Raw genomic sequence first — 17,545 nt, 5'->3', positions numbered from 1 at the left:
TGATGATGCAGCTTCTAAACGAAGGAAGATCGATCAAGGGGAAGTCTATGTTCCTGGCTGGAAGGTGAATCTCCATGATGCTGTTCTTTCGGATACCGATGCGTCTGTTGATTGGGCTATCAATGCCCGTACCCTGTGCGATCGGAAAGTTTTGAGTGACATGCCGGATGAGGAGTTTGTGAACTCCAATATCAGGTACATCCTGACTTCTTACCCCGAAGGGTTGATTCTTCTGTCGCCTAATAATTTGTTCTCTTGCTTGTTTATAGAGTTCTTACCGAATGCTTTCATCGTGAGATGGAAGCAAATTTGAGAGTTGGCCGCCTTCGGGAGGAAGTGAAGCGTAGCAATTCTACCGTTGTGGAGAAAATCTAAGAGAGTTCTCAAAGGGAAGAGGAGATAGAGCGTCTTCGTCTTACTGCAGGAGAACTCATCATTACAAAGTCTCGGCTGGAAGATCTCAAAGGCAAAGCCTCAATTTCTGAGGCCAAAATTGATTGTCTCTCTCGGGAGAAAGAGGAGTTAGAAAAGAAGCTTGAAGCTGTTACTTTTCCACAGGATCCCGAATATTTGTAGCCTGAGATTCGGAAGGCTTGTGTCCGGAAGTATTTGAATAGTGTTCCGTTTAGCAAATTGCTCAATCGGTACAATGTGGTTGCCTTTCGGCAAGGTGCTAATGAAGTATGGAAGAACATCCTAATAGTCGACCCTGCCTTCCCGATTGAAGAATATAGGGACCTGGTTTATGAGGAGACTTTTGAAAATCTTCACCAGCCTATCCCTGATTGGGTTGCAGCAAAGAACAATCCTCCTCCGGCCGAATCTACCACTTCCGAAATTGAGTAGTTTCTGGACAATGAGCCTCAAGTGCTAGTTGAGGGGGAGGTCGCGGCAGATAATGCTCAAGTTCCCCCTGGAAATATTGAAGAACAGACTCGTGAAGTTGCCGATGATGAAGTTCCGCATTCTTCCGCCAATTTGTAGATTCCTTATCAGTGCTTCTTTTTTTATTTTGTAAGGGTAGACCCTCCATTCCTTCCACATGGATAGATCCGCTATATTCAAACCCCCTTTTTTTTGAAATTCGAACAGTCGCTTAATGCCCACCGTTCATCATTTTGGCGTATTCCAATTGTCGTTGGTTTTTAACCATCGATTTAGAAGCTTGAACCGCCGTTGTATTATTGCCGTTGGATTTCCAAAGAAACTTGAGACGTTGGATTTCCTAAACTTGAAATGTCATCACCTTGTTTCAGTGTCTATTTAAACGCTTTGGTTTTCCTTGTGTTTTCACTTTGGTTGTGCGAAGCTTTTCCGTTTCCTTGAACTAGAAATCATTCTGCAAAAATTTCTTCCTGCGGTTTAATGGATCCCTCCGGCGTTTCTGCTGCAATGTCCGTGAAGTGCACTCCACGGGCAAACTCTGGAGGAGAAGGCGAATCTACCTCTTCAGTTCCAAGACCTCCCTCTCCTTCAACGGAGGAAATTTACAGGCCTCCTTGGAAACTGCGGCGTTCTGACTGTGTCACCGGCAGCTTTGGACGGGCCTTGGAGTGGTGCACTCTTGCCCAAACACCGGCCGAAAGCAAGGCTTTGGACTCTGTTCCTGACGATGTTTTTGTAAAGTCATTGATGATGTGAATTTCATCTTTGAGATTACTCTTTGCTTTCTGTATACTTTTCTAAATCTTGCAGATTATTTGCTTGTTGCAGGAGTACGGTGGATAACTTTCACAAGAAGACGAAGGCGGCTTACCGGATTGGTAAGATGCATTCCGAACTCTCCAGGCTTCCGGCGGAATCTTCATCCAAGGATCGGGAGATTGCACGCCTTCGGGATAGGCTTTGGGATGAAGTAAAGGTAAGAAATACTGAGATTTTAAATCTTTCTCAAGCCCTGGAAGTTGCCAATGGTTAAATCCGTGGTTTCGAGTGAAGGGTAATTAATCTCTCGGGGGAGCTGAATAATTTTGAAGCTAAGGTGGAAGAGCTGCGGAAGCAAATAGTTCCTCTCGATCTTAATTGTATCCCTGCCAAAACCCGGAGGGCTTACATCCGTAAGTACTTAGGCAGTAAGCCTTTTCATAACTTGTTGGATATTTTGAATGATCATGTTTATCGGATGGTTAGAATGAGGTGTTCGAATCAATCTTGAGGAGAAATCCGAATTTTGACACGGCTCCTCATCAATTTCTCTGTCATCCCGAAGTCTTCACAAAGTTGGGACTTCCGTCTCCCGAATGGGCCGAAGATGTGGAAGATCTGCCGACTCCTAATCCGGGCATCATGCTATATCTTGATGACTCACCTCCTGTAACTCCAATAATAGAGGAGATTGCAGAAAACAAGGAAGAAGTTGACGCTCCAAATGTCAATCCGGAGGGCGTCAATCGTTCTTCCACAATGATCCAAAGAACAGGAGGGGATCGGGCTTAAAACTTCTTCGCCATATTTTCTTTTCCTTCTTATCTTAGTGACCGAAGATGAAGTCTCTTCATCAGTCAAAGGATAAGGATCCTGGAAAAGTTGGACGGTGGGTTTGGGCTGCTCTTCCCAGTTGTTGGTGGAATTCTTGTTTTCTTTGTAGAAATGTTTCTTGTCCAAGATATTGTATAATCTTCTGAACGTAGTTTTGCAATTTGAAATGTTCCTTGTCCAAGACTTTGTAACACTGTGTATATCCCGAACATTGTATAGTTTGGCTTCTACACTGTGTATATCCCGAACATTGTATAGTTTGGCTTCCACTAGCCTTTGTATGGATGAAAATTCTTTTGTGTTTAACCATTGATTATAACACATTTCTTTATCTTTCGGGAATTTAGCTCGGTCAAGTAGAAACGTTTCTGATTTGCTCGCTAAGCTTTTGTAAGTAGTGTTCGGTTAATCCGAAACATCAAATTCACAATAGTTTCTAAGAAATTCTTTCTAAGGATTCAAAAGTTATACTCAATGTACATCCGATATACTCAATCCCCAAAGATTTTTTTAGGACTTTCGTGATTCTTGAAGGCTTTATTCGGTCTTACCTGATACCTTTGACCAGAAAATTTCCTCGTTAGAGATTTTTTTTCCGGCTTTCGGAGGACCCATTCGGTGCTACCCGATGCCTTTACCTTAGAAAGTAAAACTTACTAGGCTTTTAAGGTTCTGTTCGGAATTTATCAGATGCCCTTGACCTTAGAAAATTCCTCAGAATTGTCATCGAGGCTTTCAAAGGACCCACTCAGTTTTACTTGATGCCTTAGACCAGAAAAATTCTCCTTAGAGATTTTTTCGGCTTTCGAATGACCCTTTCGATGCTACCCAATGCCTTTACCCGAAAGTTCCGAGGAATATTTCGGGATGTTCGAAGGTCTCACTCTGTATTACCCGGAGGCATTTATCCGAAGCCTTTTGATTCTAGATATACTTTGCTATATATGGCCCCCAATCAAAAAGATTTGAATGAAAAGACCAGTATTATGCATTAAGTTATTATAGATCCAAATAGATCAAAATTGATGAAACAAAAAGGAATTTTGTCTTGACTTCAAGAGAAATATTTCTTCAGATGCTTGGCGTTCCATGATCGGTCCAAAGCGTTGTCAGTTTCCAGATCCTTTAGCTTGTAAGCTCTCGATCCTACATATTTAATGACCATATAAGGTCCTTCCCATGTGGGGTCCAGCTTTCTCTGATGACATGGGTCTGAAGCAGGAGTGTTTCTTAGAACTAAATCTCCTACACAAAACTGCCGGTGTTTGACTCGAGCATTGTAGTGAGAGGCTATCCTTCGGTGGTATTGTTGGGTTCGGGCTATTGCTTGAGCACGAACTTCATCTATTAACTCGAGACTGTCCAACATACCTTTTTCATTTGCCTGTTCTTCAAATTCTCGTTCCCGCCATTACCTCGACTGGTGCTAATGCTTCCAAACCATAAATTATCCTGAACGGAGTTTCACCAGTAGGAGTTTGTACGGTTGTTCGGTATGCCCATAGGACATTTTGGAGTTCTTCAGTCCACAAAGCTTTGTTGGTCTCCAGTCCTTTCCTAATTCCGTCCAATAACGTTCAGTTTGCAACTTCTACTTGACCATTACTTTGAGGATATGTCACTGATGACATTTGGTGATCAATCATATAGGTGTTGTAGAACAGTTCGAACTGAGGATTGTCAAACTGAGTTCCATGGTCAGTAACTAGTACTTTAGGAATCCCGAATCTATAGATGATCGATTCTCGTACAATTTTTTCCATTTGTTTTTCTTTGATCGATGCCAATGGAGTTGCTTCTACCCACTTTGTAAAATAGTCGATCGCCACGATCAAGTACTCTTTGCGTCCTGCTACTGGTGGAAATTTTCCCATTAAGTCAATTCAACATTATGAAAGGAATAGGGTTCAGAATTGACGTAAGGATTGTTGCAGGTTGTTTGGGCATGTTCGAGTGTATCTGGCATTGGTTGCATGCCTGAACGTATTTTAAAGAATCTTCTTGTAGCTTGGGCCAATATAATCCAAGACGAAGGATTTTATGTGCCAGAGCACGTCCACCCGTATGTGCGCTGCAAATACCCTCATGAACCTCGGCTAATGTAGTTTTGGCCCCCTTTGGTCCAACACACCTAAGTAGGGGTCCCGCAAAGGATTGCCGGTATAATCTTCTATGTTGGATAGTGTATCTCGCCACACGAACCCTGATCGATCGAGCTTCTTTCAGATCTTCAGGGAGTTTATCATCCCGAATATATTCAATGATGGGATCCATCCAACATCTTTCGCTTTCAATGTATGAAACGATTTCAACTTTTGTGCTTGGGAAGCTTAACTCCTCAATGTAGACGGATGGTTCTAATGCTTTTTCTTTAGTGTTCGCCAATCTTGAGAGTTCGTCTGCTACCGAATTCTCCTTTCGAGGTATTTGACATATTTGAATATCTTTGAAATCCTTCTTTAAGATTTGGATCAGCTCTTGGTATTTTTGTAGGCGTGGCTCTTTCACTTCATATTCCCCCTTTACTTGATTTATGATAAGTTGGGAGTCACTGTATATTGTTGCTTCGGCCACTACTAAAGCCTTTGCTAATATGAGCCCTGCGATGAGAGCTTCATACTCGGCTTCATTGTTACTTGCCTGGAACCCGAATCTCAAAGCATATCGGATCAAAAATCCTCCCGGACTTTTTAACAAAACACCTGCCCCCGAACCAACTTTATTGCTGGAACCATCGACATAAATGTGCCACATAATGGACAAGGCAAGTTCTTCTTCCCCTTCATTCGGGATTACGGATTCTACTATGAAATCGGCCAAGGTTTGCGCCTTTATAGTTGTTCTGAGCTTGAAATCCACCAAGAATTCTCGTAACTCGACTGACCATGCTACCATCCTTCCCGATAAATCTGGTTTAAAAGTACCTTCTTCAAGCGGAAATTGGTTAGTACTTCGATCAGATGAGCTTGGAAATAAGGTCTTAACTTTCGGGTTGCTATCATGAGGACCAACGCCTGCTTCTCGATAGCCAAATACCTTGTTTCGGGATCCAAGAGTACATGGCTCACATAGTAAATTGGCCATTGTTTTCTTTCTTTCTCCCGAATGAGGACCGCACTTACTGCCAACTGTGATGTAGCTAGGTATATTTGTAGAGTTTCACCCTTTTTGGGTAAAGAAAGTAGCGGTGGTTGCCCGAGTCTTCTTTTTAATTCATCGAATGCCTTCTGACATTCCTCCATCCAACAGGCCTCTTTACTTCCCTTCAGGTCCTTCAATGCTTTGAAGAAAGGTAAACATTTTTCCCTTGACTGTGAGATGAATCGGGTCAAAGCAGCAATTCGCCCGGTTAAGCATTGTATATCTTGAATAGTCTTTGGGGGATCCATGTCTATCAGTGCTTGTATCTTGGCGGGGTTTGCCTCGATTCCTCTTTGAGAAACCATAAACCCTAAGAATTTCCCTAATGGTACCCCGAAGGCACACTTTTCTGGGTTCAGCCTCATTTGATATTTTCTTAAGACGGAAAATACTTCCCAAAGATCCTCAATGTGGCCTGTCCTTAGGAGGCTCTTTACCAGCATATCATCTACATATACTTCCATGTTCTTCCCGATTATATTGCTAAAAATCTTGTTTACAGCTCTCTGATATGTAGCTCCTGCATTCTTCAAGCCGAATGGCATAACCTTATAGAAATAGCTTTCCCGATCGGTCATAAATGCCGTGAATTTTGTCTTCTTTATTCATCAAGATTTGGTTATACCTGGAATAAGCGTCCATGAAACTTAATGTTTCATACCCGGCAGTAGCATCAATCAAAAGATCTATCCGTGGCAGAGGATAGTAGTCCTTCAGGCAAGCTTTGTTGAGGTCTGTGTAATCAGTACACATTCTCCATTTTCCATTGGACTTTTTCACCATTACTACGTTGGCCAACCCTGTTGGACACTTGATGGGCTCGATAAAGCCAAACTTTTCGAGTTTTTTCAACCTCCCCTTTGATAGCTTCGTGCTTTTCAATCGAAAAGTTTCGTCTTCTCTGGATTACAGGCCTGAAGTCAGGATTGATCCATAGTAGGTGTTCAGCTATAGCTCGATCAATTCATGGCATGTCATTGGCTGACCAGGCGAACACATATATGTTTTCCCGAAGGAAAGTTGTCAATTCTTCTTTGAAAGGCTCAAGTTGCTCAGTCCAATGTGAGTAAATACTTCGTCTCCTGGCCGCAAGCATATACGTTCCAATGCCTCCACGGGTTCGGGCCTTTGCATGGTGTCATCGTCCCGATCGTCCCTTAGCTCAATAGGCAAGGCCATGGCTTTTTTAGGTCCTTCCTTGTCTTTGAGGTATGCCACATAACACTGCCTGGAGAGTATCTGGTCTGAAGCTACTTGCCCGATTCCAGTGTCAGTGGGAAATTTTATCTTCATATGCTTTGGCGAAACCACAGTGCCCAGCCTTGTTAACGAGGGTCTCCCTAATATCATATTGTAAGCGGACCACCAAAAAAGTTGCTCGAATGGTCGATTCTTTTGGGAAATTTCCTACTAAAAGATCCAATTGAATCGATCCTTCAGCCACGACGGTTGAACCAAAAAATCCGTATAGATGTGTTGAGGAGGGCTTCATCAGCCCTTCTTCAAGATTCAGCTTCTCAAAAGCTTTATAAGACAAGAGATCAGCCGAAGATCCTGTGTCAACTAGGACCCTGTGCACCTCTCTTCGTCCGACTTCAACTTTGATGATTATCGCATCGTCGTGAGGCATGCAAACACCTCGCTCATCCTCTTCACTAAAAGTGATAGGCACCTCTTCCATTTTCTTTCCTTTCTGAGCTTCTCCTGATCCCACGAATTTCGATCTTGCTTTCAACTTTCGTAAGGATTCAGGTCCAGGTTCCCCAAATATCGTGAGAATTGGGGACCTGCTAGGTCCTTCCATTTCCTTTCCTTTTTTAGACTTTGGATCTTCAACTCGATGTTCCCTACTTGACGAACATCCCCTTTTTTCATTGGTTGTTCTCTTTTCATCTTCCCGGACCTTCAGAAAGTTTGTGAGATGTCCTTGATTGATTAGCCTTTCAATGTCCGCCTTGAGGTGCCTACATTCATTAGTGTAGTTCCCATAGTCTTTGTGGAAACGCCAATATTTCTCCATGTTCTTTTCTCCCGTTTTTGTCACGATTTTGGAAGGCCATCTTAAAATATCTTGATTCTTTATCGACATTAGTATTTCCGATCGAGGAGCATTTAATGGTGTGTACTCATCTTGGTCTGGAGACCGCCTTCTCTAGGTCGAATGTGGCTTTCTAGCCCGATTTGGATCAGGCTGCTTTTGGCTTCGACCTCTTTCGGGAACTTTTGACTCTTTCGTAGCCACTTTAGGTTCTCCTTGTCATGCACCATCTCCCTGTCGGGCATCAAGTATTTCGGCCACCTCCACCTGCTTTTGGCACTGCTATACTAATTCGGCATAAGTAGTTGGCATGTCCTGAAGTAAATACTCCAATAGCCTTCGGTTGGTTAACCTTGTAAAAAGGGCCGTTTTCGCAACCTGATCGTCCAAGTTTCCTATTTCCATAGTAACTTTGTTGAATCTCTTCAGGTATTCCCCGATTGATTCATTCCTTCCTTGCTTGATAGTAAAGAGTGTCTCCTCCGTTTTCATAATCTGGATACCGCTCTGGAAACGTCCGATGAATTTTCGAGCAAGATTCTCGAAACTGTTGATTCTTCCTGAAGGTAGGTTTGAGAACCACTTCAGTGCCGCCCCATTAGGGGAAGAAGCGAAAACTCAGCAAAGGATCTCATCAGAGTTTCCAGCTATTGCCGTTGTTTGTTGATAATAGCTAATATGGGCTGTGGGATCTCCCGAACCATCAAAAGCCGTAAAAGTTGGGAGCCTGAAGTTGTGTGGAAACTCGAACAGAGTGATAGTACCAGTGAAAGGAGTCTTTCGGATGACCGAATTATTATCATCGGCCTTCCTTCCTCAAGAGAGTTGCCCAAACCTTTGGTTTATATTGGCAAGCTCTCGGCCAATATGTAGTGATCGTCTGACTTCCGTCCGGATACTTCCTCTTCCCGAACGTCTTGAGGTGGGGGAGTGAGTGCAGACTCCCCTTTGTTGCCTCGTTGCAGTTCCCGTTCAACTTGCCTGCAGCCTATCATGCCGATTGTCTCTGTTTGGTGATTCACCAGCTCTCACTTCTCGAACTCGTTCTTGACGGTCTTTTTGATGATTCTGGCCATAATTTTGGCCTTCACCTTGCTGCACATCTACATGTTGAGAAAGCGTCGGTACCTAGATTAATGGAGGAACTAAGACTGCCTCTTGTACACTTCTTCTCGCCTCTACTTGATCGGGGGCTTGAGGTGCAACCACCTGTCTTGCCAACATACTGAGTGTTTCCAAGAACTGGATCTGTAGCTGCTCCATTTGTTGCTGGAGAGGGTTGGGAGAGTCTTGATTTTCTTCCCTTCCTTCCTCCTGAACCTCTGGGAGTCTGCTTCCTTTGGGTCCAATGACCGGAGCATCTCCTATTTGGGAACGAACATTCAGTTCTCGTAAAGCCATTGCGGCTACTGCTGATCTAGTCACCATAACTTTTCGAAGCGTTTCCCACAGACGGTGCCAGATGATGCGTCCAAATTCTGTTAAGCCACCAGATTTCTTGATGTATCCTGCAAAAGAGAGTTATACGTGGTCCGACCGTGGGGTTGGAAGGCCACCTCCAAAGCTTAAGTCAGTAACTGGACTGATCACAAAGGCTCTGGCTAATTGCAGAGCATAAGAATAATGAATGCATAGTTGGGAAACGATTCAAATACCTGGGAGGTTGTACGTTCTTGGTTTATATAGATTTTACCTCTAATCTTCGACCGTCGAATGAATTCTCGATCTGCTTTGGTGGCCGTTTGATCTTAGGGTTTTTCCCTAGATATTCGGGGCCGTAACCAGTTTCCGATCTCGTCATGATCTTTTCACTGCTTTGCTGATAGAGGTCTTTAAAATCAAGTTCTCGTACCGCAAAGTTCGGGAAGCCATAACGGATTGTTAACTAGAAGACGACGCCTTTATGATTGATTCATTAGGTCTTGATAGGCCCTAGTCCCGGTTCGACCGGGCCTGATAAGGTGATCCCGGTTTGATGGGTTCAATGCAATTTATATCGTATCATAGTGCTCTTCATCTTTGATCCATATGCCATGGGAGGCCTTCTTACGAGTCTATACAAACACTGGTGCTAAGTCACACTCCACCCACAGTTGACTGAGACCTAATTCTTTGCGTCCAGATGCTCCTCAACCCATCCTCCCACACCCATAGGTCTATTTGTGTCATGCAGGGCAGTGTGGCTCCCACACTCATGTGAATGTGGGAGGATGGGTGGATGGGCGGGTGGGTGGAGAGGATCTCCACTATAATTCTTTTGTGTGTTTTGGACAAAAATTAGACCTTCGAACTCGGCTTATAGTTTGTTCTCGTAGCCAAGCCCTTTCTGAAATAGTTTGTCACCCTTGCCTTCTCATCTCTAATAGACCCTTCTACCCCTGCTAAACCAAAATTACCAAGCAACCACCCATCGATGTTCATTTTATACCATCCCACTCATGGAGATACCCAATAAACCTCTGTAGATCATTCATACAATGCATAGTAATGTTCAACAACAAAAGTCTCGTTGTTAAGAGAGATACTTGGTAACATCTACTAACCCCAATCTCACTTCACTGCCTCTATCACCCATATCCATTTGCATTTACCTACAAGCCTCCTCTAATTTCTTTCCAACCAAACAAAATTAGGGACAATGATTATACCTTTGAGTCGTGCTTCTTTTAAGATCATCATTCTTGCATTTGCCAACCATTGTTGTGTAAGAAGTACAATAGAGTATACAATCTACTTAATATTGAATTCCATAGCCAAACTAGTCATGCTCTTTGTTCAATCATGCGAAGACCAGAAGAAGATACCTCCAACCATGGAACTTGTTTCTGGAAGTTATTTGCAAGTTCCTTTCCGAGAAGGTCGTTGTCTTTGATGTTGACAGTTCTTCTAGTTTTTCCTTAGCAACTGAATGACGGAGAGACAGGGAATTTTTTTTTTTGGGCAAACAAAACTAGGGACTCAGGGTTCACAGAAAACTGCCGTAATGTTTTTCTTTTGAATATAGGTTAAGCCCTGTAGAAATGGTGTTCCCATCAAACACCTCTAGGTAACTGCCAAACAGTTATCAAGGTAGTTACCTTGAACTAAGTTGTAATTACCAATAATGTTTATGCCACATCATAGTTATGAGAAGTTAAAATCTTCAATTTTATTTATTTAAATAAATGAAATCTAACGCTCTCCCACTTTGCACAAACAACATTACATTTTAATTCTTAATGTTTAAACAGAAAAATAGAACTGTACGAATCGTAGTGGTAGACACCTTTGACTCAGGCAGTACCTTCCATGTATCACAATACAATCTCTCTTTTTTTCCTGTATAAACCCAACTTTATTAATAAATCTCAAATGTTTATTCTTAGTCCAAAAACATGTTTGTTATCTCAATAAAAATGTATACAACGGAAATGAGAAACACACTATATAACAATCATTAAATCAAAATGTGTAATAATTACCTTTCATGAAGATAAATCTTCTTGAAGTCCCAAACAGACAACATGATCCTCAAAAGCTTTAACTGGCATGCCCTTTGTCAATAGATCAGTAATCATCTGCTCAATCCTTAGGTGTTCTATGAACACTTCTTTAGCTTTAATGTGCTCTCTTATTGCTAAGTACTTAATGTTGATATGTTTACTTCGACTTCCACTCTTATTATTCTTAGAAAAGAACATTGCAGCAGTATTATCATGGTATAACTTCATTGGCCTAGAGATGGACTCAACAACTTGAAGCCCAGAAATGAAGTTTCTCAACCATATTCCCTGCACAATAGCCTGAAAATAGGATACAAACTCAGCTTCCATGGTAGAAGTAGCAACCAAGGTTTGCTTAGCATTTCTCCAAGATATGACCCCACTAGCTACCATAAAGACATTGTCAGATGTTGATTTACAAGAATCAACACAACCCGCAAAATCTAAGTCCAAATATCCATTACCTTCTAAAGTATCGGAATACCTATATGTAAGCATCAACTCTTCTGTTCCTTGAAGATACCTCATGACCTTCTTTGTAGCTCTCCAATGATCCATGCCAGGATTACTCTGATATCTCCCCAACATTCCATTGGTGAAAGCAATGTCAGGTCTCATATAGACTTGTGCATACATCAAGCTTCCCACTGCGGAAGCATATGTAATGTTTGTCATTTGATCCTTTTCAATTTCCAACTTTGTATATTGGTTCAAATGGAACATGTCACTAGTAGCAATGGGTGCAACACTTGGTGAACAGTCTTTTATCCTAAATCTCTTAAGAACTTTGTTTATATAGGCTTCTTAAGATAGTCCCAAAACACGCTGGGACCTATCCCTATGGATCTTAATCCCAATGACATAAGATGTCTCACCCATATCCTTCATATCAAAGTTTTGAGATGGAAAGCTTTTCACCTCATGTAGCAACCCTAAAAGTCGTTGGTTACAAGCATTCATCTACATATAACACAAGAAAGATGATTTTGCTCCCACTGACCTTGTGGTATATACATTGATCCATAACATTCTCTTCAAAACCAAATGAAGAGATCATGTCATAAAATCTTAAATACCACTGTCGGGATGCCTGCTTAAGTCCATAAATGGATCTCTTAAGTTTACAAACCAATTGTTCACCACTACTTGAAACAAACTCATCAGGTTGTTTCATGTATACCTCCTCATGCAAATCTCCATTGAGAAATGTCGTTTTCACATCCATCTGATGTAAATCTAGATCAAGATGGGAAACTAACGCCATGATGATATGGAAGGAATCCTTCTTTGACATGGGAGAGAATGTCTCCTTATAGTCAATGCCTTCCCTTTGTGTAAATCCTTCGACAACTAGTCAGGCCTTGTATCGCTCAATGTTGCCTGATAAATATTTCTTAGTATTAAAGACCCATTTACAACCTATTGGTTTCTTTCCTTCAAGCAACTCAACAAGGTCCCAAACATCTTTATGTGCTATACAGTCCATCTCATCCTTTATAGCTTCATACCACAAACCAGAATTATCACTATTCATTGCTTGTGAAAACGCTTCAGGATCTATTTTAGTAGTGATATCGTAGTCATCAGTAGGTATTGCTGATTTTTTGACCCTAATAGATCTCCTTGATGTTGTTTCAACATTCACTTGTTTGGGTTGCTAAACAACAGGTTGCTCCTAATGTGGAGGATCTTCACCATGATCTTCTAAGGCCACTTCAATTGCCATATCACCAACCTCTTGTGGAAGTTGTTGCAGAATATGTTGATTCTCCATAGCAATCTCAGCAAGATGTGGGTCTCGAGTCACTGATTTCTCAATGTCCATCCAACTTGGGTGAACATTCAGCATTCCAATAAAGGAGCACCAACCGCATTATCTCTTTTATCAGAGCCCAAGTTTCTGAGGCAATCACTCCCACTAATCACATCATTCTCAAGAAACTTCGCATTTCTTGACTCGACAAACCTACTTAAATGATTCAGATAGTGACACCTATAACCCTTGGACTTTTCAAAATATCCAACGAAAAATGCATTTATGGTTCTTTGATCTAGCTTCTTCTCATGTGGATTATATACTCTTACTTCAGTTGGACAACCCCAAACATGTTAATGTCTTAAACTCAGTTTCCAACCCTTCCATAACTCGAATGGTGTTTTAGGAACCGCCTTGGTTGGAATTTTTTGAATAATATATGCGGCTATTTTAAGAGCTTCCGTTCACAGAGAAGGAGGCTGTTTGGAGTTACTCATCATATCATGCAAAGTGTATTGTACAACTATACCCTGCTCTTAGAGAAATTCAACAAAAGGACCAAATGTCTGTCCATCACCTGTGTATCTACTATATATTCACTATTCCTATTTGATCTCACTATTTTGATTTATTTACCACATTATTTCTCTACCTCTGCTTTGTATATCTTAAAAGCATCCAACGTTTCATTCTTATTATGAAACAAATAAATTTACATAAATCTAGTGCGATCATCAATAAAGGTAATAAAATATTTTAGACTACTTAAGCTCATGTCAGGACAACAAATATCAATGTGTATAATTTCTAATGTTTGTGAACTCCTATTGGCACTCTTCTTGACTTGTTAGTCTGCTTTCCCTTGATGCAGTCTAAGCAAGTCTTAAAATCAAGAGTTTTAATAACTCCAAAGTTTCTAATCTTTTAACTCTATTAACGGAGATATGACCTAGTCTTCTATGCCATAAGAGTGAAGATGTTTCACTGACAATACCACATTTAATATCTGCCATATCTTGGGAAGTAGTTAAACTATATGGAACATCATTCAACATAATTTTAAATAGACTATCAACCATAGTACCACAACCAACAACATTAGAATTCTTAAATAACTGAAATGAATTCATAGCAAAGTTGAAATTGTATCCCAAAGGTACTAGTGTAGATACAAGAAATTGAATTTCGGAAAAATCATGAATATAAAAGGTCTGGTCTAAAAACAAAATATGTCTTGAATTTAACATTAATCTAGTTGTTCCAATGAATTCAACTTAAAAGGCAACTGGTTTCCAGAATAGATGCAACATTCACTTTTCACTAGTTTCCTTCGATTGAGAAAACTTTTCAAGGTATTAGACACATGGATTGTAGAACTAGAATCAATTCACTAGTCTTTATGTGAAACACAAACATTCGATTCAAAACATAAGAGAAAGGTGATTACTATGCTTTTCCATCCATGCCTGCCTCTTAGGACAATCCTTCCTCATGTGCCCATTCTTCTTACATAAGAAACACTTAAGATTGTCCTTCTTTATGGTAGGTTTGACACTGCACAGCTTTCCTTTTACCTTCCATTTCTTACTAGAAGTTAGTTGGTTCGAACTGAGACTACTAACCAGATTCACAGCATTTCCTACAATAAAATGCCCCTCCTCCTAAACACACATTGTTAGACACTCATTGATTGACCATATATCCTTAAGTGTGTTATAGGAGATGTTTCATGGGGCATACTAATGAGAAGAGTTTGCAAGATGAAGTCCATAATAAAGTCATCAAAAATCATCATCTTCAGTGCCTTGAGTTGGGCAAAGTATCTTTGATTTGTATAATGTTCTCACACACCTCTGTCACAATCATGAGTCCAGCTAAAGCCAAACTACTAATGAGCATATCACCCAATGCCTTCTCAGAGTTCAGGAATTGATCATCAATGACATCCAGAAAGTCTTTGACCTTCTCACATTCAGAAATGGACCTGCAAAGACTAGCCATAATGTGAGACTTGATGAACATCATACTCAAACGATTGGATCTCTCCCATCATTCGTACAATTCAATCTCTGCATTAGTATAGGCATTACCTTATGAATGACATAGTCCAGATCACGGTAGCTAACCCAAGTTTAGTAGAACAAACTCTTTCCAACTAGTATTATTGTCCCCAGTAAGTAGAGGAACATCAATATCAGAGAATACAAACTTTTGTTCTACTGCAAATGAATCAACAAGCATGCTTACTATAACAACTTTAGAGGCACAACCCATCAAACATAATTATTAGTCTACCAATGTACACTAATACAAGTACATAAAATCGCATATCATAAAACCTCCCTATGGGCAATGATCTTATATATAATGATTTTACCTAAAAAATTGATGAAACTAGAAAATTATTGAAAATTTCTCAATACCTATGGGCTAATCAAGAAATTACAACAATTTTATATTTCATCCTAATCATACATGAAGAAACAATATTTCATCTGGGCAAGATATCATATCTCCATGCATAACTAGAATTCAATGTCATTTTCATTTATGTGATCTTAAAGATAATCACTACATATGAACATATTTTCTATAATAAAGATGTTGTGGCTAATCCAAATTATTCAAATATGTTCTTCAATATGACATTTCAATCCCAAAAAGGGTCAAACAATGCATGTCTTTAAGCTTAAAAAGGGGCAAAAACAGCCACCAGACGGACTACCGTTTGACCCAGCCGGCTCACCATTTGACCCAAAAGGCACACGTTCTGGAAGATGGAGCAGTCCGTCTGCTCTCTATAATGTACTCACATTCATAGGGCACACCATCTGGTTCACAAGGCACCTCATCACCCAGATGGTGCACTGCCTACTATCAGACGGCATGTCGTCTCGACGGAAAATTGCCTTCCATCATCGGAAACAGGATCCAAAAGTTATCTGATTTCAAATTTTCAACTTCCAACATTTCTAATGGACATGAAAAATTCCCCAAAAAAATTTTTAAACAACTTCTATTATAGATTAATAGATCAACCATCAAAATCTCGAGATCAATAGCCTCATGGATCATCACATCATCCACAAAAATTTCAGAATTAATTCTAGGTAGACAGTTTACTTAATATTGAACTCCATAATCAAACTAGTCATGTTCTTCGTTTAATGTGGAAGACAGGATAAGGTATTTACCCTCCAGTGATGGAAACAAGCTTCTAGAAGTCATTTGTGAGTTCCTCTCCGAGAAGTTCTTTGTCTGCGATGTCGAAGAAATCCAATTCTTCCAGTTTTTCCTCAGCAACCAAATGACGGAGAGATAGGATTTTTTTGTTTTTGCTAACATAACCTGGGGATCGAGTTCACAGCAAACTGGTGTAATGTTTTTCATCTGAATACAGGTTTACATGAGCCCTATAGAAACGGTGTTCCCATCAAACACCTCCAAGTAACCACCAAACAATTATCAAGGCAGTTTACCTTGAACTAAGTTGTAATTACCAAGAATGTTTGGGTCACATCATAAATTATGAGAAGTTAAAATCTTTAATTGTATTTATTTAAATAAATGAAATCTAACATGTTGCACACATCTGCAATAGTATCTTGATCTATCCAACAAACACCCAAAGCTCCTACGTGAGCACCACAGCTAGATATTTTATAAATATATGATCTAAACTTTCCTCCTCAAGATGACAAAAATCACATCTTGACACCATAGACACTACCTTCTTTTAATCAAATCATCCACCACTAATCTTCCATAATATAGCTTCCAGTCAAAAATATATTGACAGGAAAAGCTGGGAGTTCCAAACTAGTTTCACCCATCCAGTATCATTCAAGCATGCAATAATGAAATATGTCTTTTGAAGAATTATTTATTGCGGTGAAGATAAATTTTCACCATGTTAAAAGTTGTGAGTTGTTTTAGAGTGTAAACGTATCCAGATCATTGTTTTTGGACACTAACCACTGCTAGGTAGACTCTGGGTCATGTTAAGAATTCCGATCTTTGAGGAGTGACTGATTGTAGGTCCCAAACTATTTAGAGGACCTGTTTTGCGATGTTGGACTTGTCTAAGGTATAGGAACATTTTGATATTTTTCTATAATGAGAAATAGAGGTTTCCACATATATCTTAATAGGTTGAGAGTGATAAGAAATGATTAGGTTTTATCTATTTTTCTTCTTGATGGTAAAACCATCTCTGCTCAATAGTGGACCTAGCATTATCTTGACTTGTAGATGTGTTCAGGCACAACCCTTGGACATTTTTGACAATTTGTGACGTGAAAGTGAGACGATGAAACTAATTCTACTGGAAAGATATTTGGACCCATCAAGTGGTACTCATTCCCAATAGTGACCCCACTAGAAGAAGATAAACACCAACTACTCATCAGTCATAGATAAAAGAAACATGATACATTAATATGAAATCTTTAGAGAATACATACCAAAGCATTCATAGCACCAGCTTTTTTATAATGTTGGAACCCTGGTCTTTTTTCACGTGAAACATATACTAGGCGAGGCAATGCATTGCCATTAGTGTCAAGTGCACCATTATGGCCTAAGAATACCTGTGCCACCACAAAACATGAAAATGAGATATAAAACAAGATAAGTATGATGCCAAAACAT

At 40.2% G+C, this 17,545-nt stretch overlaps 1 protein-coding gene across 1 annotated transcript in view; it reads right to left on the bottom strand.

The window, feature by feature from the left end:
- Positions 1-17,545, bottom strand: part of LOC149007456 (putative cellulose synthase A catalytic subunit 1 [UDP-forming]) — a 51,629-nt gene that overhangs the window by 12,625 nt on the left and 21,459 nt on the right. The window contains exon 9 of the mRNA XM_089167069.1: positions 17,359-17,484. Coding sequence (XP_089023195.1) covers positions 17,359-17,484 — 126 coding nt within the window. The remainder of the gene's footprint in view (positions 1-17,358; positions 17,485-17,545) is intronic.

This window comes from Hakea prostrata, chromosome 8 (assembly GCF_041222555.1).
Source record: "Hakea prostrata isolate BN-2017 chromosome 8, UWA_Hpros_2, whole genome shotgun sequence".
NCBI lineage: Eukaryota > Viridiplantae > Streptophyta > Magnoliopsida > Proteales > Proteaceae > Hakea > Hakea prostrata.
The sequence above is the reverse complement of the archived record's forward strand: the minus strand, read 5'-3'. Positions and strand labels throughout refer to the sequence as shown.